This window comes from Pistacia vera, unplaced genomic scaffold (genome assembly GCF_008641045.1).
Source record: "Pistacia vera cultivar Batoury unplaced genomic scaffold, PisVer_v2 Contig1179, whole genome shotgun sequence".
Lineage (NCBI taxonomy): Eukaryota > Viridiplantae > Streptophyta > Magnoliopsida > Sapindales > Anacardiaceae > Pistacia > Pistacia vera.
This window is the reverse complement of record NW_022195225.1, coordinates 9434-31272: the sequence shown is the minus strand read 5'-3', so window position 1 is coordinate 31272 and position 21839 is coordinate 9434. Positions and strand designations below refer to the sequence as shown.

The following is a 21839-nucleotide window of genomic DNA, read 5'->3' as shown; positions in this document are numbered from 1 at the left end:
GGATACATTAGGATAAGATTCCGGAGACTACCAATTCCAATAAAAAAAACTTCAACACCGCAAACGTGTTATATTCATATTCATATCTGAACACAACAATACACATCAACAAAGCACTCCCAACCGGCAAAAAACTCTACAGAACTTTAAATTTATACACTACCAAAACCTTAATATTTACTTTTACATGGCCCTAGTATTCTCCCATATCTTCAAGTTAAATCATTCGCTCCGCCACTTATTATCCATGGATGTCCTGCACAATTATTGCTTCATCAGTCGGTTAATAAAAAAAATAGGTAAAACATAAATCAGTAGAGTAATAAAATTGGATTATATTTACGAGAAAGATAATTATTAATATCATATGAGATAAATAAAATCGAATAAGATTTTAAGAATACTGAAAGAATGCAATTTTTGGGTTTTACCTTTACTGAGAAAACCAAAATAATATTAGGAAAAGTGTGATAAATGAAGCCTACAATTTTCACATTATACAAAACAAAAATGCAATTTGTATACTTACGGAGCACTTGTTCGGCGGAGAATCGTCTAGAAACCTCCTTACAAAGCATTTTCCTTAGCAAATCCTTAGCCATAGGTGAAACCGACTGAAACACCTGAGTCGGAAACCGGAGATTCCCTCTCAAAACGGCCTCGAAAGTTTCCGTAACCGTATCCCCGTAAAACGGCGGAAATCCCGCTAACATTATGTACAAAACAACACCGGCGCTCCATATATCCACTTTCTCATTATAATCCCTTCCCGCCACCACCTCAGGCGCCACGTAGTACGGTGTCCCCACCACTCCTCTCATCAGCTCCTCGCTCTCGTTGTTAAAAAATTCAGCCGATCCAAAATCTGAAATTTTCACAACATTTCCGGACGAAAACAGTATATTGTCCGGTTTTATATCGCGATGAACAATCCCTAACTTGTGCATGTGAGAAATGGCTTGAAGAAGTTGAGTGATTATAGATTTGGACTCGGATTCTGACAGAATGCCTTTGTTCATTAAGTGGTGATACAGATCTTGTGAATCGCAGAGTTCGAGAACCATGTGAAGGTGATAATCGTCTTCATAAACGGCGAAGATTTGAACGATGTGATGATCTGGAGCAAGGAACTGGAGGATTTTGGGCTCTGATAAGAGACATTGGGAGTCGAGCGTGTCGCCTGAGATTAAACTCTTGTCGATGGATTTGACGGCGAAGGATTCGCCGGAGATTCGTGAGGTACACCTAAAAACGGTGCCGAATCGTCCCCGGCCGATCTCTTCACAAACTTGGTAGTCTCTGTTCAACGCCTCGGTCATGAGTCAACTTGATTAGTGTGTTTTTTTTTGTTTTGCCTTGTGATTTGGTGTTTTTAACTTTTTATTAAGCTGATGGTTTAAAGAATGTTTTCGGAATATTCGGTTTTGACATATGGCCAATGGTCGTAAACCATGTGTTTGATCCAACGGTTGAAGATAGAGATACGGTGAGGTAAAAAGCCGTTAGATTTGAAACAGGGTCGGTTGTTTTTTGAATTACGAGTTTGCCATTGTTATGTTAGTTGATAGGTGACTTGTGAGAGAAGAAATTGAGACGTGGACTCCGTACTGCTGCAGTCCTTCCGTGAAAGTCGGTCAGGTGTATTTCGATAGAGTATCGTACAAGATTAAAGAAGCGTTTAATTATAACATCTTTGCCCAAGTTTTAGGTGGAAATTACAGTAGTTGCCACTGTTGAGATGAAAACGCTTTTCTTCCTTGGCTGAAATTTTCACTTGCGTTTTACGCGTGAATATTCTAGATAGAACTTATTCTACCTTATATAAATTATTTAATAACATGACATGATTTTTTGCCCGCACTAGAATCACTCGAATAAAATGAAATGGCCAAATTTATACGGTAGGCAATCCAGAAAGCCATCATTGATATCCAGACAAAGAACGTGAATTTTAAAGAATAATTTGAGACCGAAAGGCCTTGGAAAATCAGTAGCCAAAAGAAATTTATAAGTTGTAAAGATTGATTTTCTTTTTTTTAATTGACTTTTGAATGAAGCAAAGAGCCAGTTAAAGATTTGTGAATCATTTTGGTAGTGGGGCTATGACACGGCTATGGAGTCCGGACAATCTAACGTACAAAAGTAAAAAGCAGAAAACAATCGCCACCGCTCAGTGCTTTCAAGATTTGGACCGCTCATCAAATTAATACAGATATTTAGGCTCCCTTTGGTTCCCTTATGAAAGTACTACTATTAGTATTCCCAATAAAATTAAATAGTATAATTATAAAAACTCAAAATATTATTCAGTTTTTTTTAAACTCCTTAAATTTATTAATTTAATTAAAAACCTCTAAATATTTTTTAAAAAATTATAAAAAAACCCTAACAACCTATATTTACCAGATTCTGGCTACCACCGTCGGAAAATGACCAGAATCTAGTATAATACCGCACTATCGGCTGAATCTGACCGGTAGTGTACCGATCTAGTCTTTTCTGACCAGATTCACGATGGATATGACCGAAAAAGGCCAGATCTTTGGCCGTAGCAGGTCGTCAACGATGGCCAACACATGGTCGTCGTTGACCATCAATGACAACCGTATCTTTGGCCGTCGTTGACTAGAAAATATGGTTAGATCTGACCAAAAAAGACTATATCGACGCACGACCGGCAAGATCCAGCCGGTCATGCGCAGATACGACGACTCCGGCCACCCTCCGACGGTGGTGGTCGACTGTCCATATTTAATGGGTGGGTTGGAGGTGTTTTTGTTAACTTTTAATATTTTATTATAGGGGTGTTTAGTAAATAAACAAATACAGGGGATATTTTTATTTATTTCCAAATCCTACATCGTAATACCCGCCCAATTCAACTTTTTTTAACTTTTTTTCAAAAAATTTTCTAAAAAGTGTAAAAAAGTTAACCAAACGGAGCCTTAATTTTATTATTTTGGATAAAATTTTTCAAAAAAGTAAGAGTTGGGTAAGATTTAAAAACTAATAATACACCCCCTTAGGTTTGTTAATTTACTAAATACTCATATAATAAAACATTGAAAATTAGCAGAAAAAACTCACACTCACCCATTAAATACCGACAGTTGGCTATCATCGTCGAAGGGTGTTCGGAGTCGCCATATCGGCACATGATCACCTGAATCTGGCTAGTCGTACGCCGATATGACATTTTCCAGTCAGATCCACCGTAGATCTGATCAAAAAATGTCAAATCTACGGTTAGATCTGGCCTTTGGTCGTCAACGACGGCCAAAGATATGACTGTCATTGATGACTAGCTACGGCCAAAGATCTGTCTGTCAACGGCCAGATCTTTGGCTGTAGATTTGGCCTTTTTTGGTTTGGCCAGAAAATGCTAGATTGACACACTACCAGCCAGATCTAGCCGGTGGTGTGCCATTATACTAGATTCCGACCACCTATCGGCAGTGGTGGCCAGAATTTGGTGAATGTGGGTGGGTGAGGGTGTTTTTGTCAACTTTTAAACTTTTTTTGAGAGTGTTTAGTTAAATTAACAAACCTAGGGAGTTTAAAAATAATTAAATAGAATATAATAGAATTTTCAGAATAGGAAAACAAATATGTATTTTTTGTAGAATAGTGCAAAAATATTGAAACAAACGCACCCTAATTTTCCAGTTACAGTTCTTTTGAATTTAACCCAAAGTCTGGTTTTATATTATAACGATGGTCCAACAGTATCTTTTGTGTTAGAATTTTTGTCTGGCCTTTTGGATGGGGAAACGATTTAGTTTCATATCTTGTTTATATCACCAACTTGCTTCATAGATTCTATGGAGTTTTGGGTGGTTACGTTTCTCATTCATAACCAAAGCAAGAGCAAGAAACAAATTAAGTGATCCACATACAAACAAATTCAATCTGGTTTGGCTTCTTGGAAATTTAAGGTTAGCAAAAACAATTTCAAATCCGTCTCTTGTTATATTGATCTCTCTAAGACAGTTGATTTTGGTTGAATGAACAAATATCTGATTTAATTAAACAAATAGAATCGAATAAGTTTGATGATGAGTCATTCAATTATAGTACTATATTTATTTATATGACCTCGTCTCTTATTATGTCGATCATGGATGGAAAATATCAGTAGATTTAATAATGTTGTAACCTTGGGCAGCTTTGTTTTAAACAATACATCATTCTAATTAATCCAAAATTATAATCACAATAATTATCTCCACCTCTCTACTCCTTACAAGTTTTGTTTAAACAAATTTGACTCAAGACAGACAGAGTAGGTAAGTTTGGGTGTGTTTGTTTATTATTTTGGTTGGATTTTTGAAAAAATAAGAGTTTGGTAGTTATTACGAGATAAGATTTGAAAATTAACAAAAATACATTCCTAAGTTTGTTAATTTACTAAACACTCATGTAATAAAACATTGAAAATTAACAAAAACACTCTCATCCACCTATTAAATACCTGCAGCTTGCCACCATTGCCAAAGGGTGATCGGAGTCGCTGTATTGACATACGATCGACTGGATTTGACTGGTAGTGTATTGATATGACATTTTCTAGCCAGATTCACCGTAGATTTGGCCGCATTTGATCATCAACGACAGCCAAAGATATGACCGTCGTTGACAACTAGTTACGGCCAAAGATCTAGCATTTTTCGATCAAATTCACGGTAGATTTAACCAAAAAAGGTTAGATCAATGCACTATTGGTCAGATTAGATCCAGTGATAGTGCACCATTATATCAGATTCCAACCACCTACCGGTGGTGATGGTCGAAATCTGGCAAATGTGAGTGGATAGGGTTATTTTCTGTCAATTTCTAAAACTTTTTTTGGGAGGGTGTTTAGTTAAACTAACAAACCTAGGAGGTTTAAAAATAATTAAATAAAATAGAACAATATTTTCAGAATGGGAAAACAAATGTATATTTTGAATAGGTTAATGCAAAAATACTTAAACAAATTGTGTTCGGATGCTGAATTCTAGTGATGTTCAACCAAAACAGTAGAGAAAGCATCCAAAAGGCGCTTCGTTGTTCTCTAGAGTAATTATATTTATAGTGGGATGAGGTTTCAGCAAAATCCAGCTGCAATTGAGCCGATTTCCACTTATTTACAATAAAAAGTTCCTTTTCAATTTGAAACTTGGTAACATCAAGACAGCGCTTGTCTACATCTTTGAACTATTTTAGGTTTCATTAGATTTTACATACATACATTAAATCAAAACGAGTCGAATATGTTGAAAATCTTACCTTTGATGAGATTCCAGGCCCTCTGGTTAGTCTTAATGTCATGTAGTAGGATCACTAGAAGACCAATGGACTCAAGTTTTGCAGCTTCCCATGTACGATAAAGAATTTGAAAATTCTGGGAAACCTAAAATTTAAAATGGCAAAGTAACTGTGATTACTTACCTCCTTTGCCTGAACTCTGTTCCATGTCAATTTGTGCTAGCCATGGTCGCTTGAGCTCAGAAGACTCATACTCCGGTGAAGGCTTGACTTCTGATGAAGAACAAGACTGGGGAACAGAAAAAGAAATGTTGCTTGTGCTCTGCTTCTTAGCTGCTGAAGATTCAGCTGTGGAGCACAAATCTTCATCCGCTCTTGCGTTCCCAGCTTTCTTGTTGTGATTAGGCATTTCATTTTGGTATGGCCTTTCTTCTTCCACATCTTTTGGTCTCTTCCTACAAGGCGGACTATTCTTGCCAATTTGAAATGAGGGCACCCTCTGATCATTAGATGAAATAGTAGGACAAGGAGTCTTTTCCCTTGTGGCAACTTTTTGAATGGCAGAAGTTTGAATACAATCAGAATTATCGATAACAACTTCATTTGTCTCACTTGAGTTTGTAGCCCTGGCTGCAGCTTCCATTTCCCACATTTTGAATATTGCTTGGGTTAAACGTTCTCTCGCTAAGTCTAAGTCTATCATGGGTTTCGGATAGTTTAATCCCAACTCAATCCCAGCAGCTTTAAGAACAGTAACGGGTGCGTCCCAAGGATGATGGATCCATTCAGTCGGCATTCTAGCTAGCTCAGGCAGCCAGTGTCTCACATACTCACCTTCTGGGTCAAATTTGGACCCTTGAATCTGACTCCCAAAAAATTCAAAATAATGAGGTACAAGCACAAGACTCTTAAAACAACTGTCTCAGTTAATAAAATTTAAGCTCTCAATATCATCAGCTAAAATGACTCCATTCCACGAAACGAGAGATATCCAGACTCTGTACGATCATAAATGCATTTTATTTTCTTTCAGCAACTAGTGAATTCCATATTATGCAAGGGGGAGTTTTCAAAGATATTATTTCAAACATCATAAACATTTTTAGCATTCACTCAAGTTCTTTCTCCTATTTCTAGTTCCAATGTTGGGGGGTATTTCAACATTTCATGTAGATTGGATCAGCTATATCAATATGCATAATGTCATAACACATGTTCATATGATATATGGTAAGGAAAAAATTAGCCACTGAGATCAATAGTGATGACAATAGAAACATGTACCTCAATTTACATATGGGTTAGGATACTAAGACTTAAATTCTTGACTTAGATTTTTGACACCATTGTTCAAAACTCAGAGAACCGCATCAGATTACCACTAATTCTTCTGCATAATCATCAGTAAAAGATCAAATCTGACATACCTCTGGGTTATCTAATCGTTCAAGTTCATGGCCATCTGGTAAGCTGCCAGAGATATACTGCCAACCAAGGATATCACTTTCCAAATCCGCATCCAAAAGCGTGTCCCAGAAATATTTCATTCCCCATCTCCACGGGAGAAGCAGAAACTTCACAGCAAAACTTGAAACAATCACTCTTATTCTGTTGTGTATCCAACCTGTCGCCCAAAGCTCCCTCATTCCAGCATCCACCAATGGGTAACCAGTCCGACCCTGTCTCCAAGCCTTAAAATTGCCCAGGTCAGCATGCCAAGGAAAATATTTCAAACTGCTCAACAATGATCTCTCATGAGTGAATGGAAAGTTAAAACAAAGATAACGGGAGTATTCCCTAAGCCCCATGGCCCGAAGAAAAAGGACCACGCTGTCTTTCCCTTCTAAGTTCGCTTCTTTTGTCCATAGTATCTGCTTCATTCGCACACAGTGGAAAACTTTCCTCACACTTAGCTCTCCAAAATGAAGATATGGAGACAAAAGAGAAGTGGCATTCCCTCCAACCTTATGCCTGTTCTTTGAATAGTGGAGGAGGTGCTGATCAACAAACTCAGTCAGAGCTTTGTCAGCATTGCTCCAACCAGGAGACCATCCTCTTCCTAATAAGGCATTACTGGATTTTTCAGATTCATTTTCAAGACCCAACTCCTCAACAGAACATTTCTCAACTGTTCCTGTCATAAACAAAGAAAAAACTTCTCAACTACTCATTCTTACTGACCTCCATATATAATTTTCGCATGCACACATTTGTAGCCAATTGGCCCAATTCATTCTCCCTGTTCTGCACAGGCATGAACATATTTGTGCAAACATACATGCATGTCCTTCATTTTGCACTTGTGTAAGTTTACAGTTTAGTGGGGCAAGTTATCTCAGATTAAGACCAGGACCATGATGTTGCTATTTTATTTTTGTGCAATTCATAGAACAAGCTGAAAACTTCTCCATTATTCATTCTGCTTGTTCGGATATGTTTCCATTATATATTCAAGCATGTGCTTCACATTAACTCATTCTTGCTAACCTTGACAGAAATAGATAAATAGATTTATGCACATATCTTGCATTGTTACTTCATAATACTTAAGCATACGATTTCCAGGGCCAGGTTAAATTTTGAGGCTCTGAGCCAAAGACAAGGATCATATTGTGGCCACCAAGTATATTATACAAACTAAACTAAACAAACAAACATACATACAAATAAACCCATACATATAACTTCTTGGGTAAGATATAATACTAGGCATAAAACATACATCCATAATGGTACACCAAATATATTGTACAAACAAAAGAAATCTGTCCCTTTAACTAGCATGAAGGTAAACTAGCCCCAAATAAACAGTGGATTTTGTTACTAAGAACCAGATTAAAATACCTTACATACTATTTATATTTACCTGCCGCTGGCACTAAACGCCATGGAGGAAGAACTGAAACAGGTTCTGTTTGCATGTGCAAACATTTGTCCCAATAGGCATCAAAAGTTGTAAAAGCATTCCCTCTTTCATCATATATTTCCCAAGGTTCATACAACAAATCACCATTATAGCTCTGTACTGAAATTCCAAGCTCCAATAGTTTTTCTTTGATGCTGTGGTCACGAACAAGCGAGACAGGATCTGGGATAAAAAAAAGAACAAAGATTAAAAAAAAAGACAAAAATATCAACAATCAAAATATCTAATTAGATTTTGAAAAGAACAAACTCCAGAAAATATCAACCCAAACATGTAACCCATTAAGGAATAGGCCATTCCTTCAAGATCCAATACAGAGCTGAACTCCAACTAACTAGAAGGGTTGTTCTGCAAAGATGATATTGCTCCAGCATAAATTTTGAGAATCTTGGGACATAGTTCTATCTGCTTTTGCTTCATAATGGAGGCATCATGTAGGCTATATCACACGCATACATATCAGTAATTGATTTAACTCAAAGCTTTAATTTTTCATTTTTTACTAAACATTGGCACAACCATACAAACTATAAGATCATGACTATAAATATCAAAACAAACGATCCTTTCCTTCATAGAGTGAAAGAGAATTTCTATGGCAAATTATCCCCCAGAAGCTTCAATTACAACAGTTCATGATCTTCTTACTAACAACTATAAGGATTTTCGATTCAACAACAGTCATTATGGTTCAATTTGACTGAAATTAGTAGAATTATGAAAAACAGAACAGCATATTACATAAAAAAAATCAGAGTTAAATATGATAACTAAATATTTAATAAACAAAGTTCATAAGAATAAAACTTGGTTAAACTGTCTAGAACATACCGTAAAGATGGTTGAATACTACTTTTGTCGCCTTTACCGCATTGATACACTCCAAAAGAGCAGCAAGAGTACTCTGGGTTTTGATCAACACAAGTTCAGCCCCAAGAGATTTTAGGGATTGCCCCAAGTGGGAAAGAGACTGCTTTAGCCACCACCTTGATACTCGACCGGGGTAGAATTGTCCTTCTTCTTTAGGGCACCATATATAGAGAGGAAAGACACTACCATCCCTTGCAGCAGCTGCTAATGCAGGATTGTCCTCAATCCTAAGGTCCCTTCTAAACCATACTATGGTCCTATTGCTATCCATGTTGAGTGACTCAGATCTTCCACTGAAAAAAAAAAGTACTAGATCGTGCAACACTCAGTAATTTCAACACGTGTTTCTTTCAGTCCAGAAGTGTGAATATCAACAAGGAAATCACTAGTAACATCTTCAACGCAACAACTTTATCCTGTTCAGTTCAAGAACACAAAGTAACCAAAAGAGGAACTTTGCAACCTGAGATTTTCCTAAAAGACCAAAAGATGCATACTTGTATCACCAGAAATTCATCCGGTCGTCACCAAAAACGCCAAAACTACCAAATTGAAAATCCCCCAGAAAGCTTTGGCAGTCAAAATTAGTTGTAGCCAATAAAGTCTGAAACAGCGAGCCTATGAAGCTGTGCCTCCACTTCGATGCTACTCTTTGTATCAAAGATATCCAACCTAAATCTAAATTCAATCAAACCTTCCGTACATGTCTGACCAATCCGAAATATCTCCAACTCATAGACCCTGATATTGAAATTCACTATCAGCAACCACAGAATCAAAAACTTCTACAAGAAGAAGCAACCCAAACAAACAAACAACTTCTTAAAAACTCCCAACACGACTCATGCAGTCTTCAACTGAAAATTCTATATACAACTACAAGATCAGACTTCATGTGAGCAGAGAAAATGGATCTGAAACACACCAAAATAATTCCTTAATAATTCACATCAAAGAATGTTATCCACAAACATGTACAACTAGATTACTAAATAAATATAAAATCTAAATCTAAAACGAATACAGAAAATCAAAGGGAAAGGTTAAACAGTTATAATATTGACTAGCTAAATGGAGCAATCTTACCTACTTCGCTATAACCAAAGCAACCCCACAAAAGAAAATTACTCAAGTTTGGTGTAAACGTTGATTGTGTAAATTTATTTAGATGATCTACAGTAACAGTGGTGTATATATAGTGAAAAGCATTAGAAATAATTGAAGTGGGATTGTGTTTTAATGAACCATCTCAAACGGCCTCGAAAGTTTCGACCGTATCCCCGTAAAACGGCGGAAATCCCGCTAAATTATGTACAAAACAACACCGGCGCTCCATATACCACTTTCTCATTATAATCCCTTCCCGCCACCACTCAGGCGCCACGTAGTACGGTGTCCCCACCACTCCTCTCATCAGTCCTCGCTCTCGTTGTTAAAAAATTCAGCCGATCCAAATCTGAAATTTTCACAACATTTCCGGACGAAAACAGTATATTGTCCGGTTTATATCGCGATGAACAATCCTAACTTGTGCATGTGAGAAATGGCTTGAAGAAGTTGAGTGATTATGATTTGGACTCGGATTCTGACAGAATGCCTGTGTCATTAAGTGGTGATACAGATCTTGTGAATCGCAGAGTTCGAGAACCATGTGAAGGTGATAATCGTCTTCATAGACGTCGAAGATTTGAACGATGTGAGATCTGGAGCGAGGAACTGGAGGATTTTGGGCTCTGATAAGAGACATGGGAGTCGAGCGTGTCGCTGAGATTAAACTCTTGTCGATGGATTTGACGGCGAAGGATTCGCCGGAGATTCGTGAGGTAACACTAAACACGGTGCGAATCGTCCCCGGCCGATCTCTTCACAAACTTGGTAGTTCTGTTCAACGCCTCGGTCATGAGTCAACTTGATTAGTGTGTTTTTTTTGTTTTGCCTTGTGATTTGGTGTTTTTAACTTTTTATTAAGCCTGTGGTTAAAGAATGTTTTCGGAATATTCGGTTTTGACATATGGCCAATGGTCGTAAACCATGTGTTTGATCCAACGGTTGAAGATAGAGATACGGTGAGGTAAAAAGCCGTTAGATTTGAAACAGGGTCGGTTGTTCTTTGAATTACGAGTTTGCCATTGTATGTTAGTGATAGGTGACTTATGAGAGCAGAAATTGAGACGTGGACTCCGTACTGCTGCAGTCCTTCCGTGAAAGTCGGTCAGGTGTATTTCGATAGGAGTATCGTACAAGATTGAAGAAGCGTTATTTATAACATCTTTGCCCAAGTTTTAGGTGGAAATTACAGTAGTTGCCACTGTGAGATGAAAACGTTTTTCTTCCTTCGCGGAAATTTTCACTTGCGTTTTACGCGTGAATATTCTAGAAGACCAGAACTTAAAGATGTTTGTTATAACTTTTGAGGTTATAAAAAAATAAAAAAAAATGAAAAGATTGGGAGGGGGGGGGGGGGTGGGGGGGGGGGAGTATATTTTATTTATTTTATTTTATTTTTTCTTGTGAATTAGTTTGATCAATCCATTATCAAATATCTTATTTAATTTTAATTAAAATTTATAGTAAAACCTTATTTAATGTAATACCATTTTTAATTATTTTATAATAAAATATACTTATAAGTCATATTTTATTAAATACGTTAAATACTTATCAGTTACTTATAAGTACTTTAATCAAACACGTAATTGATAAATTTCAAATGTTATAAACTAAAATTAACTTAAGCACTGTTGCTTATAAGCTAATTTCTAAATTGATCTGTTATTTATAGTTTTTTTAAGTTATAAGTTAACTTTTAAGTCCAAAAAAATTAAGTTGGGAGAGAGATTTTTTTTTTTTTTTGGCTTATAAATACTATGCTTATAAGCTAGTTTAACCAAGTAATTATTCATTATCTTTATTAATTTTAAAATTCATAGTATACCTTTGTTTAATATAGTACCCTTTAGTTATTTTATAATAAAATACTTAAAACCATATTTTACAAACACGTATACTTATCCGTCACTATAAGTTATCTAATCAAAACGTAATTGTTAAATTTTAAATGCTTATAACACTATTAATTTTATAAGCCAAACAAACCACCCCTAACTTATATAAATTATTAAAACATGACATGATTTTTGCCCGCACTTGATCACTCGAATAAAATGAAATGGACATGATACGGTTGGAATCCAGAAAGCCATCATGATATCCAGACAAAGAACGTGAATTTTAAAGAATAATTGAGACCGAAAGGCCTTGGAAAATCAGTAGCCAAAGAAATTTATAAGTTGTAAAGATTGATTTCGTGTTTTTAATGAATTTGAATGGAGCAAAGAGTGTTAAAGATTTGTGAATCATTTGGTAGTGGGGCTATGATACGGATATTGTCGGACCAATATAACGTACAAAAGTAAAAGCAAAAAACAACGCGACCGCTCAGTGCTTTCAAGATTTGGAACACTCACCAAATAGTACAAATATCTAATTTTATTATTGGATACGTTTTTTTTGAAAAAGTAAGAGATAAGTAAGATTTAAAAATTTATAAAATACTCTCCTAAGTTTATTAATTTACTAAACACTCCTATAATAAAAACATTAAAAATTAACAAAAATACTCACATCCACCATTAATTATCGACAACTGGTTACCATCGTCAGAGGTGACTGGAGTCGTCATATCGACACATGATCGACTGAATTGGTTGATTGTGCACCAATATGACATTTTCTAGTTAGATTCCATAGATGTGGTCAGAAATATCAAACTACGGTAGATCTGACCTTGGTACTCAACGACAGCTAAAGATATGGTCTTTGTTGACGATTAGCTACGGCCAAAGATCGCTGTCAACGACCAGATCTGTGCCGTAGATTTGACATTTCTGGCCAGATCCACGGTAGTTTGACTGAAAAATGCTAGTCGTGCACTACTAACCAATATAGCCGGTAGTGTGTCATATACCAGATTTCGACCACCTGTCGGGTGGTGGTGGCGAATTTGACAAATATGGATGAGTGAGGGTGTTTTTGTCAATTTCTAAATTTTTTTGGGGGTGTTTAGTTAAATAACAAACCTATAGGGCTTAAAAATAATTGAATAAAATATAAAAATGAAAAACAAATTGTATTTGAATAGAATAGGATAGATAATGCAAAAATACTGAAACAAAGCACGCTAATTTTTTGGTTACGGTTCTTTTGAATTTAACCCAAAGTGTGGTTTATATTAAGGGTGTTCCAACTGTATCTTTTGTGTTAGAATTTTTGTTATCGGATTCTATGGAGTTTTGGTGGGTTACTTTCTCATTCATAACCAAAGCAAGAGCAAGAAACAAATAAGTGATCCACATACAAACAAATTCAATTGGTTTGGCTTCTTGGAAATTTAAGGTTGCAAAAACAATTTCAAATCCTATTGATTTCTCTAAGACAGTTGATTTTGGAAAGAACAAATATCGATTAATTAAACAAATAGAATCGAATAAGTTTGATGATGAGTCATTCAATTATAGTACTATATTATTTATATGACCTGTTATTATTTAATAATTGCAGCACAATTGACAGCATGTGTCATGTGATATATGTTGTAACCTGGGGCGGCTTTGTTTTAAACCATACATCATTCTAATTAATCCAAAATTATAATCACAATAATTATCTCCACCTCTCTACTCCTTACAAGTTTTGTTTAAACAATTTGACTCAAGACAGACAGAGTAGGTAAGTTTGGGTGTGTTTGTTTATTATTTTGGTTGGATTTTAAAAAAGTAAGAGTGTGTAGTTATTACGACAGTAAGTTTAAAAATTAACAAAAATACCTTCTAAATTTGTAATTTACTAAACATCTATTAATAAAACATTGAAATTAACAAAAACACTCTCAACACCCACCATAAATACCGATAATGCCACCATTGCCAAGGTGGTCGAAGTGCCGTATTGCACACGATCGACTGGATTTAGCGGTCCTGCATGATATGACATTTTCAACCAGATCACTGTGGATTTGGCCGCCTTTGATCATCAACGACGGCCAAAGATCTAGCCTTTTCGACAAGATTGACGGTAGATCTAGCCACAAAAAAGGTAGATCGAAGCCACTACTTGGCCAGGTAGTGGTAGTGTGACGTTCTACCAGATTCCACCACGTTGGTGGTGATAATTGAAATCTGCAAATGTGGGTGGATAGGGTTTTTTTGTCAATTTCTAAACTTTTTTAGGAGAGTGTTTAGTTAAACTAACAAACCTAGGAGGTTTAAAAATAATTAAATAAAATAGAATAAATTTTCAGAATAAGAAACAAATGTATTTTAGATAGGATAGTGCAAAAATACTTAAACAAATGTTGTTTCGATGCTGAATTCTAGTGATGTTCAACCAAAACAGTAGAGAAAGCATCCAAAAGGCGCTTCGTTTTCTCTAGAGTAATATATTTTAGTAGGATGAGGTTTCAGCAAAATCCAGCTGCAATTGAGCCATTTACTTATTTACAATAAAAAGTTCCTTTTCATTTGAAACTTGGAACATCAAGACAGCGCTTTCTACATCTTTGAACTATTTTAGGTTCATTAGATTTTACATACATACATAATCAAAAGAGTCGAATATGTGAAAATCTTACCTTTGATGAGTTCCAGGCCCTCTGGTTAGCTTAATGTCATGTAGTAGGATCACTAGAAGACAATGGACTCAAGTTTTGCAGTCCTGTACGAAAAGAATTTGAAAATTCTGGGAAACCTAAAATTTAAAATGGCAAAGTAACTGTGATTACTTACCTCTTTGCCTGAAATCTGTTCCATGTCAATTTGTGCTAGCCATGGTCGCTTGAGCTCAAAGACTCATACTCCGTGAAGGCTGACTTCTGATGAAGAACAAGACTGGGGAACAGAAAAAGAATGTTGCTTGTGCTCTGTCTTAGTGCTGAAGATCAGCTGTGGAGCACAAATCTTCATCCCTTCGTTCCAGCTTTCTTGTTGTGATTAGGCATTTCATTTTGGTATGGCCTTTCTTCTCACATCTTTTGGTCTCTTCCTACAAGGGGACATTCTTGCCAATTGAAATGAGGGCACCCTCTGATCATTAGATGAAATAGTAGGAAAAGGAGTCTTTTCCCTTGTGGAACTTTTGATGGCAGAGTTTGAATACAATCAGAATTATCGATAAAACTTCATTTGTCTCACTTTAGTTTGTGCCCTGGCTGCAGCTTCCATTTCCCACATTTTGAATAGCTTGGTAAAGTTCTCTCGCTAAGTCTAAGTCTCATGGGTTTCGGATAGTTTAATCCAACTCAATCCCAGCAGCTTTAAGAACAGTAACGGGTGCGTCCCAGGATGATGGATCCATTCAGTCGGCATTCTAGCTGCTCAGGCAGCCAGTGTCTCACATACTCACCTTCTGGGTCAAATTTGGACCTGAATCTGACTCCCAAAAAATTCAAAATAATGAGGTACAAGCACAGAACTTAAAACAACTGTCTCAGTTAATAAAATTTAAGCTCTCAATATCATCAGCTAAAATGACTCCATTCCACGAAAAGAGATATCCAGACTTGTAGATCATAAATGCATTTATTTCTTTCAGCAACTAGTGAATTCCATATATGCAAGGGGAGTTTTCAAAGATATTATTCAAACATCATAAACATTTTAGCATTCACTCAAGTTCTTTCTCCTATTTCTAGTTCAGTTGGGGGTATTTCAACATTTCATGTAGATTGGATCAGCATATCCATGCAAATCTCACATGTTCATATGATATATGGTAAGGAAAAAATTAGCCACTGAGATCAATAGTGATGACAATAGAACAGGACCTCAATTTACATATGGGTTAGGATACTAAACTTAAATTCTTGACTTAGATTTTTGACACATTGTTCAAAACTCAGAGAACCGCATCAGATACCACTAATTCTTCTCAATCATCAGTAAAAAATCAAATCTGACATACTCTGGGTTATCTAATCGTTCAGTGTTCATGGCATCTGGTAAGCTGCCAGAGATATACTGCCAACCAAGTAATCACTTTCCAAATCCGCATCCAAAGCGTGTCCCAGAATATTTCATTCCCCATCTCCACGGGAGAAGCAGAAACTTCACAGCAAAACTTGAAACAATCACTCTTATTTGTTGTGTATCCAACCGTCGCCCAAAGCTCCCTCATTCCAGCATCCACCAATGGGTAACCAGTCCGACCCTGTCTCCAAGCCTTAAAATTGCCCAGGTCAGCATGCCAAGGAAAATATTTCAAAAGCCTCAACAATGATCTCTCATGAGTGAATGGAAAGTTAAAACAAAGATAACGGGAGTATTCCCTAAGCCCCATGGCCCGAAGAAAAAGGACCACGCTGTCTTTCCCTTCTAAGTTCCTTCTTTTGTCCATAGTACTGCTTCATTCGCACACAGTGGAAAACTTTCCTCACCATTAGCTCTCCAAAATGAAGATGGAGACAAAAGGAAGTGGCATTCCTCCAAACTTGCCTGTTCTTTGAATAGTGGAGGAGGTGCTGATCAACAAACTCAGTCAGAACTTTGTCAGCATTGCTCCAACCAGGAGACCATCCTCTTCCTAATAAGGCATTACTGGATTTTTCAGATTCATTTTCAAGACCCAACTCTCAACAGAACATTTCTCAACTGTTCCTGTCTAAACAAGAAAAAACTTCTCAACTACTCATTCTTACTGACCTCCATATATAATTTTCCATGCACACATTTGTAGCCAATGGGCCAATTCATTCTCCCTGTTCTGCACAGGCATGAACATATTTGTGCAAACACATGCATGTCCTCATTTTGCACTTGTGTAAGTTTACAGTTTAGTGGGGCAAGTTATCTCAGATTAAGACCAGGACCATGATGTTGCTATTTATTTTTGTGCAATTCATAGAACAAGCTGAAAACTTCTCATTATTCATTCTGCTTGTTCGGATATGTTCCATTATATATCAAGCATGTGCTTACAATTAACTTCTTGCTAACCTTGACAGAAATAGATAAATAGATTTATGCACATATCTTGCATTGTTATCATTATTTCATACGTAAAGCATAGTGAGCCTGCTTTCAAGGTGCATATAATACATCTTTATCTTTATCATAGGACTATAGGAGATGATCACCAGCTCTCCTTTTTCTTTTTCCTGAAATTGCGTGCAATGTTTTTCTAATAAGCAGACAAATATTGGGATTTGATAAGTCTTTTGAGAGATCAACTGTCATCAAAGTTCTTCGCTTTGTGGGCCCAAAATATTAATGATGATTGCACTTGTAGATAGAAAAGGTTTGAAAAAACAAAATTAAGAAGAGCCTCAAATTAATTTGAAAGTTCTGGATCACTCTCCTTGGTAACACTTTCATGAGTTTCATTCAAGTGCCACATGCCCAAGACGTATTTTGTGGCAGCGAGCTCGTCTCTTTCACTCAATAACACTCCACTGACTCCACCACCACCACCACCACCACCACCACCACCACCACCCCGCACTAAAGTCTAAAACCAAACCTACCAATAAAATTTGGGTAAAATTATTGGTATAAACTTTTATACAAAGAAAATTAATATAAATTAACGTAATACATCACGTGAATATCACGTAACATAAAGACTCATATAATATTAGTATAATATTAAAAAGATGTTTATTTAAATTTATTAGCTGATCGAATTAGTTTATAAACTCTAAAATTAAATTAATATATTTATTTATAACTTTTTTGAGTTTATAAGAAAAATAAATAATAAGTTGGGGGGAGGTAATTTTTTTTTTTTTTTTCCTTATAAGCTAGTTTGACCAAGTATATTACCACATTATCCTTATTTAATTTTAAAATTTCATAATATACCTTTGTTTAAAATAGTAGTATTTTTAGTCATTTTATAATAAAATATATTTATAAGTCATATTTTACCAAACACATCAACTACTTATCAATCACTTATAAATACTTTAACTAAACCCGTAATTGCTTAAAATTTCAAATGCTTATAAGCTAAAAAATTTAAGCAAATTTGATTATAAGTACTTATAAGCTATATAAGCATTTGAAATTTTAAGCAATTGTGTGTTTGGTTAAAGTATTTATAAATGATTGATAAGTAGTTGATATGTTTGGTAAAATGTGACTTATAAGTATATTTTATTATAAAATGACTAAAAATGGTATTACATTAAATAAGGGTATACTATAAAATTTTAAAATTAAATAAGGATAATTTGGTAATATATTTTATCAAACTAGCTTATAAGTAGAGTGTTTATAAGCAAAAAATAAAAAAAAAATAAAAAAAAATATCTTCCCCTAACTTATTTTTTTGGTTTATAAGCTCAACTTAAGAAGTGTTTATCTGAGCTTATAAAAATTAGCTTATAAGCAATAATTATAAACATTTGAAATTTTAAGCAATTATGTGTTTAATTAAAATACTTATAAGTGACTGATATATAGTTGACATGTTTGGTAAAATATGACTTATAAATATATTTTATTATAAAATCACTAAAAAATATACTATATTAAATAAGAGTATAATATAAAATTTTAAAATTAAATAAGGATAATGTAATAATATACTTAATCAAACTAGCTTATAAGCTTAAAAAAAATAATAATAATAAATAAAATAAAAAATACCTCCCTCCACTTTTTTTTTTTTTTTTGTAAACTCAATAATCAAACAAATTTTAGGGCTTATAGCTTATAAGCACGCCCTACATTATATGATCTCCAATGTCAAGTGGTATGTCACATGACGTGTAACGTTAGTTTGTATAAACTGTTTACCCATAAAATTTTTTTTATTTACCTACTAGTACCTAGTGGCCCAATAAGACTCTATTCTCTGAAAAAATAATTGAATCTTTGAATGTGATAAAAAGCAATCAATTGCCCAACTAAATAGGATACATTAGGATAAGATTCCAGAGACTACCAATTCCGATAAAAAAACTCTCACATCGTAAACATGTTATATTCATATTCATATCTGAACACAACAATACACATCAACAAAGCACTCCCAACCGGCAAAAAACTCTACAAAACTTTAAATTTATACACTACCAAAACCTTAATATTTACTTTTACATGGCCCTAGTATTCTCCCATATCTTCAAGTTAAATCATTCGCTCCGCCACTTATTATCCATGGATGTCCTGCACAATTATTGCTTCATCAGTCGGTTAATAAAAAAAATAGGTAAAACATAAATCAGTAGAGTAATAAAATTGGATTATATTTACGAGAAAGATAATTATTAATATCATATGAGATAAATAAAATCGAATAAGATTTTAAGAATACTGAAAGAATGCAATTTTTGGGTTTTACCTTTACTGAGAAAACCAAAATAATATTAGGAAAAGTGTGATAAATGAAGCCTACAATTTTCACATTATACAAAACAAAAATGCAATTTGTATACTTACGGAGCACTTGTTCGGCGGAGAATCGTCTAGAAACCTCCTTACAAAGCATTTTCCTTAGCAAATCCTTAGCCATAGGTGAAACCGACTGAAACACCTGAGTCGGAAACCGGAGATTCCCTCTCAAAACGGCCTCGAAAGTTTCCGTAACCGTATCCCCGTAAAACGGCGGAAATCCCGCTAACATTATGTACAAAACAACACCGGCGCTCCATATATCCACTTTCTCATTATAATCCCTTCCCGCCACCACCTCAGGCGCCACGTAGTACGGTGTCCCCACCACTCCTCTCATCAGCTCCTCGCTCTCGTTGTTAAAAAATTCAGCCGATCCAAAATCTGAAATTTTCACAACATTTCCGGACGAAAACAGTATATTGTCCGGTTTTATATCGCGATGAACAATCCCTAACTTGTGCATGTGAGAAATGGCTTGAAGAAGTTGAGTGATTATAGATTTGGACTCGGATTCTGACAGAATGCCTTTGTTCATTAAGTGGTGATACAGATCTTGTGAATCGCAGAGTTCGAGAACCATGTGAAGGTGATAATCGTCTTCATAAACGGCGAAGATTTGAACGATGTGATGATCTGGAGCAAGGAACTGGAGGATTTTGGGCTCTGATAAGAGACATTGGGAGTCGAGCGTGTCGCCTGAGATTAAACTCTTGTCGATGGATTTGACGGCGAAGGATTCGCCGGAGATTCGTGAGGTACACCTAAAAACGGTGCCGAATCGTCCCCGGCCGATCTCTTCACAAACTTGGTAGTCTCTGTTCAACGCCTCGGTCATGAGTCAACTTGATTAGTGTGTTTTTTTTTGTTTTGCCTTGTGATTTGGTGTTTTTAACTTTTTATTAAGCTGATGGTTTAAAGAATGTTTTCGGAATATTCGGTTTTGACATATGGCCAATGGTCGTAAACCATGTGTTTGATCCAACGGTTGAAGATAGAGATACGGTGAGGTAAAAAGCCGTTAGATTTGAAACAGGGTCGGTTGTTTTTTGAATTACGAGTTTGCCATTGTTATGTTAGTTGATAGGTGACTTGTGAGAGAAGAAATTGAGACGTGGACTCCGTACTGCTGCAGTCCTTCCGTGAAAGTCGGTCAGGTGTATTTCGATAGAGTATCGTACAAGATTGAAGAAGCGTTTATTTATAACATCTTTGCCCAAGTTTTAGGTGGAAATTACAGTAGTTGCCACTGTTGAGATGAAAACGCTTTTCTTCCTTGGCTGAAATTTTCACTTGCGTTTTACGCGTGAATATTCTAGATAGAACTTATTCTACCTTATATAAATTTTATGAGGTTATAAAAAAATAAAAAAAAAATGAAAAGATTGGGGAGGGGGGGGGGGGGGGGGGGGGGGAAAGATGTTATTTTTTTTATTTTATTTTTTTTGTGAATTAGTGTTGATCAAATCCATTATCACATTATCTTATTTAATTTTAAAATTTTATAGAAAACCTTATTTAATGTAATACCATTTTTATTTATAATAAAATATACTTAAAGTCATATTTTATTAAATACGTTAACTACTTATCAGTTACTTATAAGTACTTAATCAAACACGTAATTGATTAAAATTCAAATGCTTATAAACTAAAATTAACTTATAAGCATTGTTGCTATAAGCTAATTTTTAAATTGATCTGTTATTTATAGTTTTTTAAGCTTATAAGTTAACTTTTAAGTCCCAAAAAATTAAGTTGGGAGGAGAGATTTTTTTTTTTTTTTGGCTTATAAATACTATGCTTATAAGCTAGTTTAACCAAGTATATTATTACATTATCTTTATTTAATTTTAAAATTATAGTATACCTTTGTTTTATATAGTACCTTTTTAGTTTTTTTAATAAATAATACTTATAAACCATATTTTACTAAACACGTCAATTACTTATCAGTCACTTATAAGTATTCTAATCAAACACGTAATTGTTTAAAATTTTAAATGCTTATAAACACTTATTAATTTTTATAAGCTCAAACAAACCACCCCTAACTTATATAAATTATTTAATAACATGACATGATTTTTTGCCCGCACTTGAATCACTCGAATAAAATGAAATGGCCAAATTGATACGGTTGGCAATCCAGAAAGCCATCATTGATATCCAGACAAAGAACGTGAATTTTAAAGAATAATTTGAGACCGAAAGGCCTTGGAAAATCAGTAGCCAAAAGAAATTTATAAGTTGTAAAGATTGATTTTCTTGTTTTTTAATTGAATTTTGAATGGAGCAAAGAGCTAGTTAAAGATTTGTGAATCATTTTGGTAGTGGGGCTATGATACGGCTATTGAGTCCGGACAATCTAACGTACAAAAGTAAAAAGCAAAAAACAATCGCGACCG

The 21839-nt window shown here is 35.2% G+C and overlaps 3 protein-coding genes and 1 pseudogene across 4 annotated transcripts; all 4 read right to left on the bottom strand.

The window, feature by feature from the left end:
* LOC116108613 (phosphoenolpyruvate carboxylase kinase 1-like) lies at positions 1 to 1383 on the bottom strand. Its single transcript, XM_031394858.1, has 2 exons — positions 530 to 1383; positions 1 to 256 (listed from the first exon to the last, which is right to left on the bottom strand). Exons 1-2 carry the CDS (start codon positions 1317 to 1319, stop codon positions 213 to 215), a joined length of 834 nt encoding a protein of 277 aa, XP_031250718.1. The 5' UTR covers positions 1320 to 1383; the 3' UTR covers positions 1 to 212.
* Positions 1384 to 5123: 3740 nt separating this feature from the next.
* Positions 5124 to 10275, bottom strand: LOC116108546 (cryptochrome-1-like). 2 transcript variants are annotated; one of them, XM_031394795.1, is made up of 5 exons: positions 10130 to 10275; positions 9005 to 9784; positions 8114 to 8335; positions 6675 to 7381; positions 5124 to 6109 (listed from the first exon to the last, which is right to left on the bottom strand). In XM_031394795.1, exons 2-5 carry the CDS (start codon positions 9312 to 9314, stop codon positions 5423 to 5425), a joined length of 1926 nt encoding a protein of 641 aa, XP_031250655.1. In that variant the 5' UTR covers positions 9315 to 9784; positions 10130 to 10275; the 3' UTR covers positions 5124 to 5422. The 2 variants fall into 2 exon arrangements, with proteins under 2 accessions (XP_031250655.1, XP_031250647.1); XM_031394787.1 differs by having other exon boundaries at positions 9005 to 9957; positions 10130 to 10272.
* Positions 10276 to 15227: 4952 nt separating this feature from the next.
* LOC116108593 lies at positions 15228 to 16743 on the bottom strand (annotated as a pseudogene).
* Positions 16744 to 19044: 2301 nt separating this feature from the next.
* On the bottom strand, positions 19045 to 20333 carry LOC116108562 (phosphoenolpyruvate carboxylase kinase 1-like). Its single transcript, XM_031394805.1, has 2 exons — positions 19480 to 20333; positions 19045 to 19206 (listed from the first exon to the last, which is right to left on the bottom strand). Exons 1-2 carry the CDS (start codon positions 20267 to 20269, stop codon positions 19163 to 19165), a joined length of 834 nt encoding a protein of 277 aa, XP_031250665.1. The 5' UTR covers positions 20270 to 20333; the 3' UTR covers positions 19045 to 19162.
* Between the last annotated feature and the right edge of the window lie 1506 nt (positions 20334 to 21839).